At 45.5% G+C, this 17,415-nt stretch overlaps 1 protein-coding gene, 1 non-coding gene and 1 pseudogene across 2 annotated transcripts; all 3 read right to left on the minus strand.

Annotated features, from left to right (window-relative positions):
• Positions 1 to 1,849: 1,849 nt before the first annotated feature.
• Positions 1,850 to 1,922, minus strand: TRNAE-CUC. Its single transcript has one exon. It is a non-coding gene; the product is annotated as a tRNA-Glu (tRNA).
• A 2,534-nt stretch (positions 1,923 to 4,456) lies between these two features.
• Positions 4,457 to 13,385, minus strand: LOC101692248 (putative protein SSX6). The gene is made up of 8 exons (XM_004754996.2): positions 13,353 to 13,385; positions 11,540 to 11,674; positions 10,969 to 11,083; positions 10,516 to 10,611; positions 8,296 to 8,345; positions 6,486 to 6,624; positions 5,450 to 5,554; positions 4,457 to 4,981 (listed from the first exon to the last, which is right to left on the minus strand). Exons 2-7 carry the CDS (start codon positions 11,606 to 11,608, stop codon positions 5,454 to 5,456), a joined length of 570 nt encoding a protein of 189 aa, XP_004755053.1. The 5' UTR covers positions 11,609 to 11,674; positions 13,353 to 13,385; the 3' UTR covers positions 4,457 to 4,981; positions 5,450 to 5,453.
• A 546-nt stretch (positions 13,386 to 13,931) lies between these two features.
• Positions 13,932 to 15,017, minus strand: LOC101691959 (annotated as a pseudogene).
• Positions 15,018 to 17,415: the final 2,398 nt, after the last annotated feature.

Below are 17,415 nucleotides of genomic sequence, written 5' to 3' on the forward strand. Positions count from 1 at the left end.
TGATGGAGTACAGCCCGCGAAGTGTCTGCGAAACTAGAAAGGGAAGGAGAGAGAGACTTCATCTTTGGTTGGGGTCTGAAGTTTTTCTTTTTTTTTTTAAGTAAATTCTACCCCCAGTGTGGGGCTCAAACTCAAAATCTTGAGACCAAGACTTGCAAGCCACACCAACTGAGCCAGCCAGGCTCCCGTGGGGTCTGAGGTTTTTATTGAGGATGTGGTCTGGTATTCATGTCCTCACGGGCACCCAAGATCTGGTCGAAACAAGGACAAATGCTCGGATGTCCGCTGTAAGTCGCTTAGCCCCTGGAGCCAGGGGTCTTAGCATCAAGGAGTCTGGAGTCAGGGGTCTGGAAGACGTGTGTGATAACTTGCCCAGTCACTTCTATGATGTTATCAACTGTGCCAGAAGACTCCAAAGAAATCATTAACTCCATGACCTTTACAAGGAGGACACACACTATCTGTTCTATGAGGCGTGCGTAAGGTGGGGGTGTAGGTCCTAGCAAGAATAGAGACCTCAGGGATGCCTGGGTGCCTCAGTCAGTTGGGCTCAGTCTCCCTTCTGCTCAGATCATGATCCCAGAGTCCTGGGATTGAGTCCCGCATCCGGCTCCCTGCTCCTCGGGGAGCCTGCTTCTCCCTCTGCCTGTTGCTTCCCCTGCTTGTGCTCTCTCTCCTTCTGTCAAATAAATAAAATCTTAAAAAAAAAAAAAAAAAAGAACAGAGGCTGCAATAAAGCAGTCCTTCCTGGGGGTCCCTTCAGTTTCTCTGTCTTAGAAGGAACAGAAGAACTGAAAGAGGTCTTCGGCTGCGTCTACTTAGACCTCAAACTTCCCAGTTTTTGTTCTTTCTTTCCAATTTGTCTCTTGGCTCAGGTGGGAGGCTTGAGGGCTAAGCATCCCCAGACACGCACCCTGTCAAGCAAGAAGGACTGCCCTGAGCCAGCAAGACCCTCACGCATGACTGACCGCAAGATGATGATCCGTTTGACCCTAACTGCCTACCTGTGCTTACCCACCCAGCTTTACCCCACATTTTCCTTATATAAACCCGGAAGTGTTCTCGGGCCCTTTGGAGGCGGTCGTTTGAGACAGTAGGCCACGGTCTTCCTGGTGCAATAAATTCCTTTCTTTCACCACCACTCAGTTGTCTGCCTTTGCATTTTGTCAGTGGCCAGTGGCCAAACCCGGTCTGTTTGGGGACCCCCCCCCCCAGAACCTGGTGCTCTTGCTCCCCTCCACCCTGGCTATAGAACCAGTAGTCAAATACCTTAAGGGTGATATTGGGGGGGGAGGGGAGGTGACTTAGGTGATTTTTACAGTGAACGGCTCAGCTCTATAAGAGATATAATATACCTCCTTCACCTCTAACCAGTTTTCTCTCTGACATCTGCAATACACTGCTCCTTTATAACATTGGGAAAGGAATTTTCTTTTTGGAGAATAAAACAGATTGAGTCCTGCGCTAGTGTTGGTGTGAGAAGCCTACAGAGAGAGCTGGGGCAGGAGTGGATCTCAGATGGCCTCAGCCTGTCATGGGAAGAAGAAGCCCAGGCTGGCCTGTTTGAGGGTTAGACCACTGGAAGCAAAGACGCACGCTAGCGAACGCCCCTCCCAGCCAGCTAGCCGATTGCGACTGATCACGGGGAAGACCAGCAGAAGATCCACCTGGTCCAACCCCAAGAGCTGACCCGTAAAATCAGGAGCAAATAAAATGTTTGTTGTTATAAGCTGAACAAACCAAACCAACCCCCCAAAAAACTGCACTCCCAAAGGGGCCTGCACATAGCCAGGTTACAGAATACAATATACAATGATTTATTTCTCATTTTTTTTTTTAGTAGGCTCCATGCCCAGCGTGGGGCTTGAACTCACGACCCTGAGATTGAGAGTTGCATGCTCTACCCACTGAGCCAGCCAGGTGCCCCTTATATACAATAGCTGACCGGTTTCCGTATACCAGGAAGAACCATTTAGAGAATAAAGTGGAGGAAAATCGAATTCATGTAGTGATAAAAACACATAAAATATCTAAAAACAGATGATTGGAGGAGGATGGCAGATAGAGCCTGAACATCTATCTCTCATCCCACTCAACTTTCTAGTGATTTGGGAAGAAAAGTGTTTTTAAGGATAAATTCTTTAAAAATTTTTTTAAAAATTATTTTTGTTATATTTTAATCTTTTAAAAAATATTTTATTTACTTTTTGTCAGAGAGAGAGAGAGACAGCACGAGCAGGGGGGAGCAGCAGGCTCCCTGCTGAGCAGGGGGCCAGATTTGGACTCAATCCTGAGTCTGGGATCCTGACCTGAGCTGAAGGTACCCCTGTTTTGTTTAGATTCCATGTATGAGTGAAATCATATGCTATTTGTGTTTCTCTTACTTCACTTAGCATTATACCCTCAAGGCTATCCAAGCTGTCCTCTACTCAGACTTGGGACAGAACCTGAAGCACATTCAAGTTCACCCTCCAGTACACACCTGTCCTCCTTAATGTCTCTGAAGTTGCAGTGAGTTCCAAACCCATTCCTTCCCACACATGCAAACATGCCAGCTGCAGGAGCTCTGGCAGTAAGTCTGACATCTGTCTGTGTCTCTGTTTCATCTATAATCTCTCCATATATTATCTTTCTATCTATCTAATCTATCTATCTTCTATCTATCTATATCATCATCTATAATATCTATAAAACACAAGATGAATATTAATTGCACTTTCTGGGGTTATTACAGAAGGTGGACTGTGAACACCCCATAAACCAGACTTCCCTCATTCCTGTTGATGGTGTTCCTGGACTGGGGTGCAGAGTCTTAGATTTGGGACCTGTCCCGTCCAGAGGTGGGACCTCAAGCAACAACATAATAGTCTCAGAGAAGCAGGTAAATAAGGATCCTCTTGCTACCCATTCCCCAGGAGCTGACTCTGCTGTAGAAGGCTGTGCCGTGGGGTACATGCTGGTCAGAGAGAGTTCATGTGTGTGTCCACATCTGTCTACACCCCTGGCCATGCCTTATTCTTCATCATGGCCCATGCCAACTCCCAGGTCTAGAGCTCCAAACTCTTTGCAGCCTTTCTCAGTCTCCCAGGGCAAAGTTCTCTGGGTCCACCAACCCCCAGGGCTTTAGGAGACCCGGTCCCAGGGCTGATGTGAGGAAAGCAAGCCTGCAACCCTGCAGCTGTCACGGGGTGCCCATGGAAGAAGGCAGACTAAGTTCTGGCCCAGGGGATGTGGCCTCAGCCTGGAGTCATGATGACCCATCAGAGCCCGAGGAGAGCCTCGATTCCTGTCCTTCTCCTCCAGGACCCAGTCATCTGTGGGTTTATGGTTTCTCCCTGTCTTTGATCCAAATCTACTGGGACAAGGGGGCAGGTCTGGAAGTGGAACAGAGGCAGAGGTAGGGGAGATGGAGGCTTCAACAGGAGAGCGGAGACCTGCCAAGCTTGGATGGTTACTGGGAGGCTGAGGTGATGGGCAGCATCAACGCTGCTTCCAGCTGGGGCTGGTATTTGACAGTCCTGTGCAAGCCACCTTGGTTACCTTTGTTGACATCCTTAATGTCTCCCAGCACACACAATGGTTTGTTGCCAACCAGACTCCCCTCTTTCCTTTCCAAGAGTTGATGCTGTGGTCTGCAATGGTGTGAACAGAAGACTAGCCCATTCGTGACTCTTCATCCCCACCACAGCCCCCAAACCTCTGGTCATGAGACCCTTGAGGGAAAATTTCATACCTCTGTCCAGTGGATTTTTCCATGTGCTGCTTTCCTGCCTCATGACTAGTGGACACTTCCATTCCTGCCCACCATATGGTCCCCAGTGGGTCACTCCTTCTGTATCATTCCACATTCCCTAGCAGATGGTTTTAGCTCTGTATCCTTTCACAGACTTCTATATTTTTAAAAGATTTCATTTATTTATTTGACAAGGAGAAAGACCAGGAGAGCACAAGCAGGGAGAGCAGCAGAGGGAGAGGGAGAAGCAGGCTCCAAACTGAGCAGGGAGCCTGATGCGAGACTCAATCCCAGGACCTGGGCTGAAGGCACATACTTAACCCACTGAGACACCCAGGCGCCCCATCTCACAGACTTCCAAATGGACCATCCCAGCCCCCGACCCTGGAGATCTCACAGACATGAAAGGCCATGGTGTCCAACCAGCACCCGCCCCGGCTCTGGGGTATACGGTGTCCATCAAAATGAAAACTGAAAAATCCCCCATTAGAATACCAGCTCCACATGGGCTGGGACATTTGTCTGTCTTGTTCCCTGATGTTTTTCCAGCACCTAGAACAGTGCTCAGTACATAGGACGTGCTCAGTAGGTGTTTGTTGAATGAATGAACCCGCTGACACGACAGTTCTGCTTCTGAGACCGTGTGCTAAAGAAACACTCACGCATATGTACAGGGCTCTGTGCCCAAGAACAAGACGAGCAAACAACCGAGAGAAACTTGTAAATTTTTATTAATTATCAACAACTGAGGCAACACAAATGAAGAAAGAGGGTTTTGCAGCATGGGGCACCTGTTAGACAGCAACAAAATAAGGGGTGCTTGTCCAGGATGTGCTGGCAGTGGGAAAGAGCAGGTGGGAGATACTTAGAGTGGTACCGCACGTGTGTGTAAATGCAGAGAAAAACACGTGGAACCAAACACCCAGAGCTGCCCTCCAGCAATCACATCAGGGGAGGAGGGTTGTGCTGTTCTGGGAAGAGAATACCCCCACGATACTTTGTTTTCTAAAGTAAGTGCATGGATACACAGAAAGAAATATGCATTGAGTAGATGTCTTGCTTATTAATTAACAGAGCTCTATTATCTAACAGAATATCTGGCACATAGTAAGAAAAATTGTGCTTAACTTTTCACTATTGTGAACTCTTTTACTTGCTATACACCTGATGGCTAGGAGTTCACAGCCGTGCCCATGTTCGTGAAAGGCCACCAGGTTCTGCTCCTTATCATGGGCACTTGTCACATCCCTGAAGTTGAGGCAAGGAAAGAGAAGGAACGTGAGTGGCAGTGAGCTCCGATCACCTGATAAATCCACACCAAACTCCTCCTCTGGGCCTGCAGTACCCCGAGCACTCAGATTCTGTCCTGTCTCATGGTCTACAAGCACCTCCCACTGCTTCTCCAACAGAACCTTGTGCTCAGGCCACAGTGACTCCTTTACCTGTCCTCGGAGTTTCTAGGCTAGAGGAAGGCGTGGCCTACACATCATGGTTTTAGGAGCCCATAGCATTCCAGGTAGGGAGGATCCCTAGATACACAGAGCAAGGAGCACAGAGAGCCTGGGGGAACCTCGTCACTTAGCCTCAAAGCGGCACCTCAAGGGACTAGGAGAAAGGAATGTTCCGGGGAACAGGTGACAAGATGGGGCACAAATACTGTTAACAAGAAAGTACATTTTGCAGAGGGGTGCGGGTGTGGACTGAAGGGTCACTTACAGATTTAGTCATCTTCCTCGGGATCACTGATCTCTTCATACACGATCAGGGTCTTTCTTTCCCGCAGTCTATAGGCCCAAACGCTACTCATCAATTTCCTGGGTCCTACGGTGGAGAAGAGTTGGTAAATGGGGAGACCAGATGGGCTGGGGAGTGTTAGTCTCTGTTTTCCGAGATAAGGAGATGCCTGCTCCTTCCCGAGGGCACACAGGCATTCGACATAGCCTGTTTCCCCCATGTTCTGGCTCCGAGAGGCTGAGATGTTAGACCCGTGCTGATACACACCAAATGCCAGTTGGAATTTTCGCTTCTGGCTCCTCCCATTGTCAGGTTTGGATTGCCACCCTCTTTACTTACCAGAACATTCATTCAGACCTTCTTTCATTCAGCCTATGTTTGTTAAGGGGATATTGTGAGTCAGGCATTGAGCTGAGGGGTGGGGATACAACTGTGAGTGAGATATGTTCCCGGGGTTATCACAGATGGAATGACTTGACCACCTTTCGTGTTGTCAGGCTTTCTAGGTTTAACGTCTTGAACAATTTGTGAACTACGATTCTTTATTTCCATTTTACGGACAAGGAATCTGGAGTTCAGAGAATGTGGAAGACTTGCCTAGAATCACCCGCTGTTATATCAATGACAATTCAAACCTGTGACTCTGGAAGTCATGTTCTAACATCTCGGCTGGAGCTGGGTGAGCTCCTCCATCAGGTCTGGCCCCAGGCCCGTCCAGGATCCATCCCCCATGCCTAGACCACATACTGGAACATAGCCAGGAAAGGCAGAGGGGTTGCTCCCACATGGCTACCTCTTACCTGGTATCTTCTTCTTCTTTTTTAAATTGTATTTATTTGTCAGAGAGAGAGAAAGCAAGAGAGCACATGCGCAAGCAGGGAGGAACGGCAGGCAGAGGGAGAAGGAGGCTCTCTGCTGAGCAAGAAGCCAGATGCAGGACTCGATCCCAGGACTCTGGGATCGCTACCTGAGCAGAGGGCAGATGCTTAACTGACGGAGCCACCAAGGCATCCCTTACCTGGTATGTTCTCACTCTGTTGATCAGAGGTACTCGCTTTTTCAGGGGGGCACGGCTCTTTCTGAGCCTGCTCAGGGCCAGGTGTTATTGGTATTGGTTCCGAATCACTTTCTTCCTTTATTGTTTTCTCGAGCATCACCTTTTTAATGTGAAGGTCACATACAAAGAGTATCAATGGCATTTTTCTAGTGGTTTAGAGCTTACAAAGTGTCTTCACATCCATACCTTGATTAATGTCCTCAACAACTCTGGGAGATCATTATATAACCTGTACCTAAATTATGAGGAAGGTTAGAACAAAAAGGAATGGCCTAAATGAAGGGTGTTTCCAGGGCTAGAACGTTCGTCTTCACCCCCCTTTCAGATATTCTTGCAAACAGCAAAAATGCTCCACGGAAGTGGTATGTAGTATACAGAAGATTCGGGAAGAGTAGCATTCTGAGATTCCACATGGTCTCTGGAAGAAAGGAGGGGCTTCTATAAAATATAAGGGAATCGTGCACAAGCTGATAGAGAACTGCTGGGAGAACAAAAGTAAAAATTCAGAGGGGACAGAACACTGCTGGAAAACAGTAGAAGGGAGAGGAGCACAGGGGAGAGGAAGGGAATGGTGCACAGCAATTAATATAGACAGCGAAGAAAGCCACGCCAGATGCCACCTTCTGTCCTGCCCTGGCAAGAACGGTTAATGGGGAAGTAGGCAAGGTGGCTGCTGTACCAGTTCTGTTTGTGTCAGCGTGTGCATCACTGACCAACAATCTTAAGCTACCTTTCCTTCAGCTCCCTCATTTCTGAAACAGGGAAGAAGAAAAGTAGAAGAAGCTAAGGGAAAGTCCTTTCTAAGCTTGCAAACACTTTGCAATGTGGTGATAATGAAAATGAATACTCTCTTCTGATCCTTCTCTGCATTGTCTCCAAGGTCTCCACACTGGCAATCCAACTTCCAGGGGCCTTTTCCCTCTAAAGTAGAGTTTAATCTAAAACTGTGGAATCACTTACTCAAGGAACAATTTGGGGCACCTCAGAGGGTTTCCCACCGCCCAGCCCCGGACCTGGATAGAGGCTTCAGAGATGCCTCAGGTGCAGACGAGTTCCCATAGGAGCTCACGGTAGGGAGGACTGACAGTCAAGGTCATTCTCAAGCCAGGAGAGACTGGCCCTATCGCAGAGCAGCAGGGAGCTGGTATTTCCTCTTTTGAGATTAGATGTCTAAACCAAGGCCTTAGCAGCTTCTGTGGGGTAGAACCCTTGGTGTGTGTGTGTGTGTGGGGGGTAACCCCGAACTTAGACACATGAAAGGGCTCATGAGCTGGGATATCATTTGGGGCTTAATTGTCCTGTGATCCGTTAACAGTGTTCAGCAAGAACAATGTTGTTCAGCAAGAACAATAAGGGCCTTTAAAAAAAGAAATGTTTCAAATGTACAGATTACTATCAGTGCCATGTGGCCTCGGAAAAATTACTTAGAATCTCTGTGCGACGATAGCCTCAACTTTATGATTAGTTATTATTATTAATAATATCTTCATTATTAGCTGGGAATAATGCTAAGAAAATGTCATCGAGGTGTTCCTGAAGGATTAAAGAAATGAAAACTGGTGAATTATCTGACATCACTGTGAAAATAAAAGAAGTATCGACTATCACAATCCCTCATTATTAAGCAACCGATGCATCAGGAATTGTCAGGAGAGATCAGGAAAGGGAGGCAGTGACGGTCCGGCTATATTCAGTATCCTCGCACTCTTACTGGTGTTCTCATCTGTGGAGGGAGAGAATCTCTGGTTCTTTAGATTTGGGAGATACTCACCTTCATTTTCTCTCTCTCTTGAGCATCAGAAGCTTCCTGAGAAGATTCATCTAAAAGAAAGTGATAAATAGGAGTTTTTCTTTGGTTGCAAATATTCCCAAACTCCTGAGACTCCTGTAGCATCAGGGGGTTCTGCAGGAAAGGGTTATGAGTCCACTTATTGTCAAGGAGTTATTTTGAGACTGGTTTTTGAACTGTCTTTAAATCATGATTTATACATTTATTTGTGGCACCAATTCATAATTTTCCTTCTGATGATTTCTTTTTTTTTTTTAAGATTTTATTTATTTGTCAGAGAGAGAGAGAGAGAGAATGCAAGCAGGCAGAGGTGGAGAGAAGCAGGCTCCCTGCTGAGCAAGAAGCCTGATTGCGGAACTCAATCCCAGGACCCTGGGATCATGACCCGAGCCTAAGGCAGCGGCCTAACCGACTGAGCCACCCAGGTGTCCCCTTCTGATGATTTCTAAACCTTGAACCAAACCCCATCACTGCCTCATCCTGTGCTACTACATATTTCTTAACTTTCCCTCACCCAAAGAATTAAACTGACTGAATTAATTAAATTGATTGCATTGACTTAAAAGGATGTGGCAGCTAAAATCACTGTCCACTCAGACCAGGTGAATTTTATAGTATGCCAATTACATTTCAACAAAGCCATTAGGTGTATGAGGAATCGTGGGTGATTTGGCCCAGTGGTTCTGGAATATTTCCAGTATAAAAATACTCCTTCAGGGACACCTGGATGGCTCAGTCGGTCCCTGCTCAGCGGGAAGCCTGCTTCTCCCTCTCCCACTCCCCCTGTTTGTGTTTCTTTTCTTGCTGTGTCTCTCTCTGTCAAATAAATAAAATCTTAAAAAAAAAATACTTCTGTAGTGTCAAAAACTGTAGACTCTCAAGCACTGGATTTTCAGCCCTCTCAGCAATTTTGGGTGCTTGCAGAATCTGACCTGTTTTCCCAGAGTCTCGTAGGTCTGTTGGAGACAGTTTGAAAATTCTGACTCTGTCTGCTTACAGCTGTGCTGTCAGAGCAGAAAAGCAAGTGAATACATTTCATCCCCTTTATGGTGAGTACACACACTGATCAAATACACAATGATTTCTAGAATCTGCTACCCTTTTCACCATATGTTACCTCTGCTCACTGATAAGGAGAAAAGCTAATGTGTGAAGGATCACTGTCTCAAACATCTCCCAAGCTCAACACATAGAATCAGGTTTGGTGGGGAGCAAGAAGACTATTTGGTTTAGGTAAAACTTGGGGATATAGCCGTATGTCATTTCTAATGCATTCATCACTCTCTCTTAAGATATTTATCTGATACATATGCCCTATTATGACATTGACTCTGGAAGTTTTTTGTGGGTTTACACTTTTTTAAATTTAAATTTTATTTTTAAAAAGATTTTATTTATTTGAGAGCAAGACAGTGCACACGTGTGCACAAAGCAAGCCCAAGCTGGGGGAGGGAAAGAGATAAGCAGACTTTGAGCTGAGCGTGGAGCCCAACGTGGGGCTCTATCCCACGACCCGAGACTTGACTGAGGCACTTTAAAAAAAAGTAATCTCTATGCCCAACATGGGGCTTGAACTCATGACTCCGAGATCAAGGGTCTTATGCTCTACCGACAGCTGGCCAGACGCTCCACATGGATCTACACTATAATTAAATTTTTCTTAATTGTCCTGTGATTCATTAACAGTGTTTAGCAAGACCATAACTCTTTTTTTTTTTAAAAAACGAAATGTTTCAAAAGTAGAGAAACTTAGGGAGAATAATTTTGGAAACATATGCACATCTACCACTGAGTCTTGTCAGAACTTCCCATTATCCTGCAACTGCTTCAGACTGTTCTGAGATCTTTATTCAAAATATAACAAAACACTATAAACAAGTCACAGCTGAAGCCATCTGTGCAGTCCTCCCTGATCCCTGACATCCCTCCCTTTGCACTCCTGAATTTGATGGGTTTTATTCTCAATCAGGTTTTATGCACTTACCATTTACTTATTATCCATAAAAATACACACTCTTGCTTTGTATGTTTTAAGATTTTATATGAATGGCCTCTGACTCTACTCAACCTTCTACATCCAGCTTTTCTCACTCAGCCATGATGCTTTTGAGGAGACAAACTCCAGGGAATCCTTCCTAAGCAGCTGGACCCCAAAGTAACTGGGCTACAGGATGCTCTCTCAAAACCTCTCCTTTGACTCACCCTGATTCTCGTTCTGATCATCATCAGAATCACGCCCGTTGGATTGCATGGCTCGTTTTTTAGGACACATGAAGGCTGGGAGAGTGGCCCTGAGACCTAGAAAGAAGCAAAATATTTGTCCCTTAAGAGACAACCTGAGAGGAGGAATGCGGGGTAGAATCCTGGGAGGCAGCAGGGATGGTCAAGCTCATCAGCTGGGAATTCCAAACCAGGATGAACAGAAGAGAAATGGGCAAGACCTAGGTCTGAGTCTCTTTGTGGCCACTTCAGGTCCTCAGCCCTGCACAGAATATTAAAAAGAGAACAGTGCCTCAAAGCTGCCCTGGGATTTCTCCCTGCACAAAAGGAAGATCTGGGACACTCAAGCAGCCTAGGAAGAAGGCATGGCATGTAAAGGGACTGAGGGATGGTCATGTGTTCCCAGGTTTGCCTGCACCCAGAACTTTCTGTTACCTAGACTAGTCATGGTGTCATAGTTTCTCTTCATGTACACGTAGGTGATTTTATCTGAGTATCCAAGCTTTGCCCACTCTTCCTTAGAGAAGTATTTGGAAATATCCTTGAAGGCCTAGGAAAGAAAAATAAGTACGTTAGAGCAGCAACTCAGCTAAACATGTCTGATCTTCAGCAGGGTCTCTTCCTCTGCTACAGGACCTCCATGTTGGGATCTGTGAACTGAGGAGAATAATCCCTCCTGGTTAATGTCAAGGCTAACCAAGAGAACATGGGTAACATTCCCTACCCTCTTCCCCAGCTTGTGGTAGATGCGTAATGCTGATGGCATGCTCTTTCACCTTCCAGAATGGACTGAGAGTCACCAAATGCAGTGCAAGGTCACAGACTGGTTGTCTCCAGAGATGCTAGGTGAGGACAGAGTCAAGGTGGGAAGCTCCAGAGCCTATGGATTACCCCGACCCCCGATACTCTGCTCCTTCTCCCTAGTGCCTCTGAACTCAACTCCTCAAAATCTAGTCCCCCTACGTATCCCCTGGGCCATTCCTTCACCCCCTCCAGAACACTTCACCTTGCATTTCTTCTCTGATTTCTGGGTATCTTCCTTGGAGTTCTTCGCAAAGGAGCTGCCTTTATTCATGGTGCCAGGAATAATTTGATCTCCGAAGGATGTAGCCTAATCTCTCCAGCCACAAGGCCAAAGGTCCTAAGGAAGAGAGACAGCATTGAGGGTAGGTTATATTCGGTTAATCACCTGGAATCAAGGTTCTACTTTTCTCCATCCCGGGCTTATCTGTCCCTGAGAAAGGACAAGGAGGGGGTGTCAAACAAACATGGGGCAGGATGCCTGGGTGACTCAGTCGGTTAAGCATCTGCCTTTGGCTTGGGTCATGATCCTAGGGTACTGGGATTGAGTCCCAAATTGGGATCCTTGTTCGGGAGGGAGTCTACTTCTCCCTCTGCCTGCCATTCCCCCTACTTGCGCACGCATGTGCTCTTTCTCTCTGACAAATAAATAAATAAAATCTTAAAAAAAAAAAAAAAGAAACAGGGAAGCCAGGTGGCTCAGTTGGTTAAGCGTCTGCCTTCGTCATGATCCTGGGGTCCTGGGCTCCCTGTTCAGTAGGAAGCCTCTCCCTCTCCCCCTCCCCCTACTTGGACACACTCTATCTCTCTTTCTGGCAAATAAATAAATAAAATCTTTATTAAAAAAAAGAAAATAGGGTGCCTGGGTGGCTCAGTGGGTTAAGCCCCTGCCTTCAGCTCAGGTCATGGCCCCGGGGTCCTGGGATCGAGTCCCGCATCAGGCTCTCAGGGAGCCTGTTTCTTCCTCTCTCTCTCTCTGCCTGCCTCTCTGCCTACTTGTGGTCTCCCTCTATCAAATAAATAAATAAAAATATTTAATAAAAAATAAAAAATAATTAAAAAAGAAAAGAAAATATTTAAATAAAACATTTAAGAAAAAAAGGGGCGCCTGGGTGGCTCAGTAGGTTAAGCCTCTGTCTTCAGCTCAGGTCATGATATCAGGGTCCTGGGATTGAGCCCGCATGGGGCTCTCTGCTCCGCAGGGAGCCTGCTTCCCCCTTCTCTCTGCCTGCCTCTCTGCCTACTTGCAATCTCTCTCTATGTCAAATAAATAAATAAAATCTTAAAAAAAATATATTTAGTGTGAAGGGAAGTGGAATCTCCAAGACTACAGGATCAACCTTTGCTTAGGCTGAGAATATGGAGAGCTTTATTTTTCTATTTTTTAAAAGATTTTATTTATTTTTGTGAGAGAGACAGAAACAGAGACAGAGAATGAATGAGCACGAGCGGGGGAAGGGGCAGAGGGAGAAACAGACTCCTCACTGAACAGAGAGCCCAATGCGGGGCTTCATGCCCGGACCCTGGAATCCCAACACGAGTGCTTAACGGGCTGAGCCACCCAGGCTCCCTAGAATGTGGAGAGTTTTAATGTAGTAATCTGGTGTTCCCCAACTGATGGCACTTGGAAACTCTTAAGGAGAGGAACTTTAGGGGTCTCCGAGGCCAAGAAAGTTTCTGCTTAATCCTGGAGGAGGCAATAAAGGAGTCACTTAGGCAGTGGCTTTTATCTCCAGTTAAAGAAATATAGCAGCATCTAGCTGATTTGGGGGTTTCTCAGGCTAAGGGGAGTTCTTTTTCCTTCGGGAAGAACAATTAGAAAGTCTCACAGACCAAAAATAGTTTTAGTTTTATCTTTGCCTGACCGGGATTGCCCCGAAAAGTTTTAAGTCATTTTTCAGTCCTAAGAATCTTGAGGTACAGCAAGAACTAAACTATTTGAATAATCTACAGAGGTTCCTCACTTTTTAACTAGCCTATCTTTAACCTGTTCAAGATGGTCCACAGAGAGCGCTTACCTCAGGCTTGAAGCGGTGGCGGCTAAGAATCGCTCCACGAGATGAAGTCCCAGAATTCCGCTGTCCAAGAGTAGTCAACCAATCAGAACAGTTAATGAACTTGAACTGTCCAATCAAAACCTAGGAGAGTAGGCGGGGCAAATGAGTAAGGAACGGGGTCTCAAAGTCCAGCTCCATTCAAAGTGGGTTGATTTTCCCTCTTGAAGCAGGATTGCGCTCTGCCAGAATTGGCCACTCCGGATTCCATAAGCTCATTCCTTGCGCATGCTCAGATGTTCCTTTTCCCTTCAGTGTACATCTTGCTACTCTCTGCTCTGACTTTATTGTTTCATTTTAATAAATAGTAAGTACGAGGCCACCACCTCGAATCCTTGCTATCAGTTTGCAACTTCCTCAGTTGCAAGTTCCTCAGGGTTCTATTCTAGGATCTCTCTAGTGACTTAAGAATTTTAAACTTCTTTTTTAGATTGAATTACTTTTGTTAATACACACATCGAAATACTGAGACAATGACTTCATATAGTTGTCCCATTAAAGATAGCACTTGCAGGTATAAAGTTACAGAGATGTCCACAGTCTTCATATGTTCACTTGAAAAGATTCAATAGCAGTCTGATATTGGGTTTTCTGCTCTAGATGAAGATTAACAAATCATCTGTAATCAAACTGATGTCTTTGATTAGATGACTAACAAAATTTCTAGTAATTTAGCTAGAAGCTCCCTAGCAAAGAGACACACAAATAGGACACATCACAGGAATGATCTGAAATAGGAACTATCTGGTCATTGTTACAGTGATTTCATAAATGCTGTCAGGTAAAATTTGATCCTTGATGAAAGGGACACTTTAAAGTGGGATGCCCAGAAAAACCTGTATTTTCTTGATAAGTTTCTGTGTTCTCAGAGGTGAGTATTTCACTCTTATTACTGTTTCCTACTGAATCTTGAGAGATCTGAATGTTTGGAATGGGAGAGGAATCACCATGTTCATCTTGATACTTCTTATTTTTTAAAAAATGTATTCATTCTTTTGACAAGGAGAGAGAGATCACAAGCAAGAGGAACAATAGGCAGAGAAAAAGGGAGAAGCAGGCTTCCTGCTGGGCAGGGAGCCCAAGGTGGGATTTGATTTCAGGACCTTGGGATCACAACATGATCCGAAGGGAGACCCTTAACTGACTGAGCCCCCCAGGTTTCCCTTTTTTGAAATTTAAAAAAAAATTAAAGATTTTAATCATTCATTTGACACAGAGACAGAGAGAGCGAGAGAGAGTGCACAAGCACGGGGAGCAGCAGGCAAAGGGAGAGGGTGCAGCAGCCTCCCTGCTGAGCAAGGACATCTTGATACTTCTTAACAAAATTTGTAATGATGTCTCAAGTAATAGAATTTAATTTGTTTTGCACAGCATATGCAGCTATCAGCAAACCTCATGATAGTTTCAAGGTCTTAGGCTTGTTTAGGACAGTCACTCTCTCTTCTAGTCACATTTCCGTAACAGAGGGGATAATGTATTCTGCTTTCTCTTGTTGTAGTCAGAAAACATTTTCTACAGAAGACGTGCTGATAGACCATGGCCTCATGGCAGTTTTTAGCACCTGTAACAGATGGGACAGTAGAAATCATCTTTGATGTAGGATGAGGCTGCAGAGAGCTCCTCAGCCATGGTGAGATGGATGGAGGATCAAAGCAATGGTGGTGACGGATGGAGGATCAAAGCAATGGTGGTGGCAGCAGCAGTTCAGCAGCCAAGGTGGCAGTGGCCGCCTGCCTGACTCCCCATGCAAACCCAGTTGAGGAGGGGAATCATCTTAAACTTCATTTTTTTCCCTCCATTTTTGATATGTGCTTTTAAATAAAAGTTATTTATTTATTTATTTATTTATTTGACAAAGAGAAACACAGCGAGAGGGAACACGTGCAGGGTGAGTGGGAGAGGGAGAAGCAGGTTTCCTGCCGAGCAGGGAGCCTGATGCGGGGCTTGATCCCAGGACCCTGGGACCATGACCTGAGCTGAAGGCAGACACTTAATGACTGAGCCACCCAGGTGCCCCTTGATAGGTGCTTTTAAAAAATGCACTTTTCTTAGAATACCCAATAGCTAGGAACAAGTTTTATCCCTTAAGAGTAATACTTACAATAGTATTAAAAAGTATCCATGTAATTACGGTTCACTGTGTCCCTCAGGGGATTCAGAAGTTACTTTCTCTCGGCATTCTTTTCTCTCCCTCCCCACCACCAGTGTCTCTAATGGGTAATGGGTCCCCAATATCTCCTGTGCTTTCTAAAAAAATTATATATCTATATCTATATATATTAAGATTCTATTCATTTATTTGACAGAGATCACAAGTAGGCAGAGAGGGAGGTGGGGTTGGGGAAAGCAGGCTTCCCACTGAACAGAGAGCCTGATGCAGGGCTTGATCCCAGGACCCTGGGATCATGACCTGAGCTGAAGGCAGAGGCTTTAACCCACTGAGCCACGCAGGTGCACCTCCCCTGTGCTTCTAGCCACAGCCTTGATCTCTCTAAGTTGTTCCTCCCAGAATGACAGAGCTCTCTGAGAGCAGGGACGGCAGTGACCCTTGCTGCCAGCACAAAGCCCTTCATGCACATCTTCCCATGTAATTTTCAGAACCTCACCTTGAGTTAAGTACTGTTATTATCCTTATTGTGCAGATGTTGAGACTGAGGCTCAGAGAGTTAGGCACCCTGATCAAGGTCACACAGTCAGTGGGTAGCAGAGCCAGAATTCACTCCCAAGTTGAACTGAATCCATAGTCTGTGTTATTTTTTTAAAGATTATTTATTTATTTATTTGACAGAGAGAGATCACAAGCAGGCAGAGAGAGGCAGACAGAGAGAGAGGAGGAAGCAGGCTCCCCGCTGAGCAGAGAGCCCAATGTGAGGCTCGAGTCCAGGACCCTGAGATCATGACCTGAGCTGAAGGCAGAGGCTTTAACCCACTGAGCCACCCAGGCGCCCCCATAGTCTGTGGTTTTAATTACTCTTTCATATTGCCTCAAATATTTATTGGTTGCTGAATGAATTAATGAATGCGTTTTAACACTACAAAGAACCTTCAACAAAATCTACATAAACTCTTGCAATCACTCAAATTTCCTTTGACTGCTATAACAAATTAATGTCTTGCAGCATAAAACAACAGAAATTTGGGGTGCCTGGGTGGCTCAGTCGTTAAGCATCTGCCTTCGGCTTAATCATGATCTCAGGTCCTGGGATGGAGCCCTGCATTGGGATCCTTGCTCTGCAGGAAACCTGCTTCTCCTTCTCCCACTCCCCCTGCTTGTGCTCCCTCTCTCACTGTGTCTCTCTGTCAAATAAATAAATAAAAATCTTAAAAAAAAACAAACAGAAATTTATTTTATCACAGTTCTGTAAACTAGCAGTCTAAAATTAGTTTCTCTGTGCTAGAATCAGGGTGTCAGCAGGACTGTGCTCCTTTCAGAGGCTCTAGGAGAGAATATGCTCCTTGCTCTTCCAGCTTCTGGTAGCTGCCAGCATTTCTTGGCTGTGGCCACATCATTCTAATCTCTGCTTCCATGGTCATACCCCCCTCTTTTCTTCTCTTGGTGTAAAATTTCCCTCTGTTTCCCTCTGATAAGGATGCTTGTGATACATTTAGGATCCACCCAGATAAGATAAGATAAGATAAGAGATAAGATCTTTATCTCAAGATATTTAACTTAATCCCATCAGTAAAGTCCTTTTTTGTTATTATTGTAAGGTAACATACTTACATTACAGGAAATAGAATATCTTTGGGGGGGGGGTTATTCACCTGTAATCAGCCTCCTGGTCCCCAAGGATTCATGTCCATCCCACAAGGAAAAAAACCTCCCCAAATTTCTCAATACATTGCACTATGAACTCAAGTCCCAAATCTCATTTAATATTATCAGCTCAAAAATACCAAATCTCGGGTGGCTGGGTGGCTCAGTGGGTTAAGTCTCTGCCTTTGGCTCAGGTCATGATCCCAGGGTCCTGGGATTGAGCCCTGCATCGAGCTCTCTGCTCAGCGGGGAGTCTGCTTCCCCCTCTCT

The sequence above is a fragment of the Mustela putorius genome, unplaced genomic scaffold (assembly GCF_011764305.1).
Source record: "Mustela putorius furo isolate JIRA1106 unplaced genomic scaffold, ASM1176430v1.1 tig00003903_pilon_pilon_pilon, whole genome shotgun sequence".
Lineage (NCBI taxonomy): Eukaryota > Metazoa > Chordata > Mammalia > Carnivora > Mustelidae > Mustela > Mustela putorius.

What these genes read in the sequence shown, in the direction of transcription:
- LOC101692248 (XM_004754996.2), bottom strand. Translation starts at nt 11,608, where the DNA reads ATGAATAAAGGCAGCTCCTTTGCGAAGAACTCCAAGGAAGATACCCAG. An exon ending in AATCAGAGAAGAAATGCAAG is followed by an intron (nt 11,084 to 11,539) that starts GTGAAGTGTTCT and finishes TTTCTTTCCTAG; the next exon opens with GCCTTCAAGGATATTTCCAA. An exon ending in AAGAGAGAGAGAAAATGAAG is followed by an intron (nt 6,625 to 8,295) that starts GTGAGTATCTCC and finishes CACATTAAAAAG; the next exon opens with GTGATGCTCGAGAAAACAAT.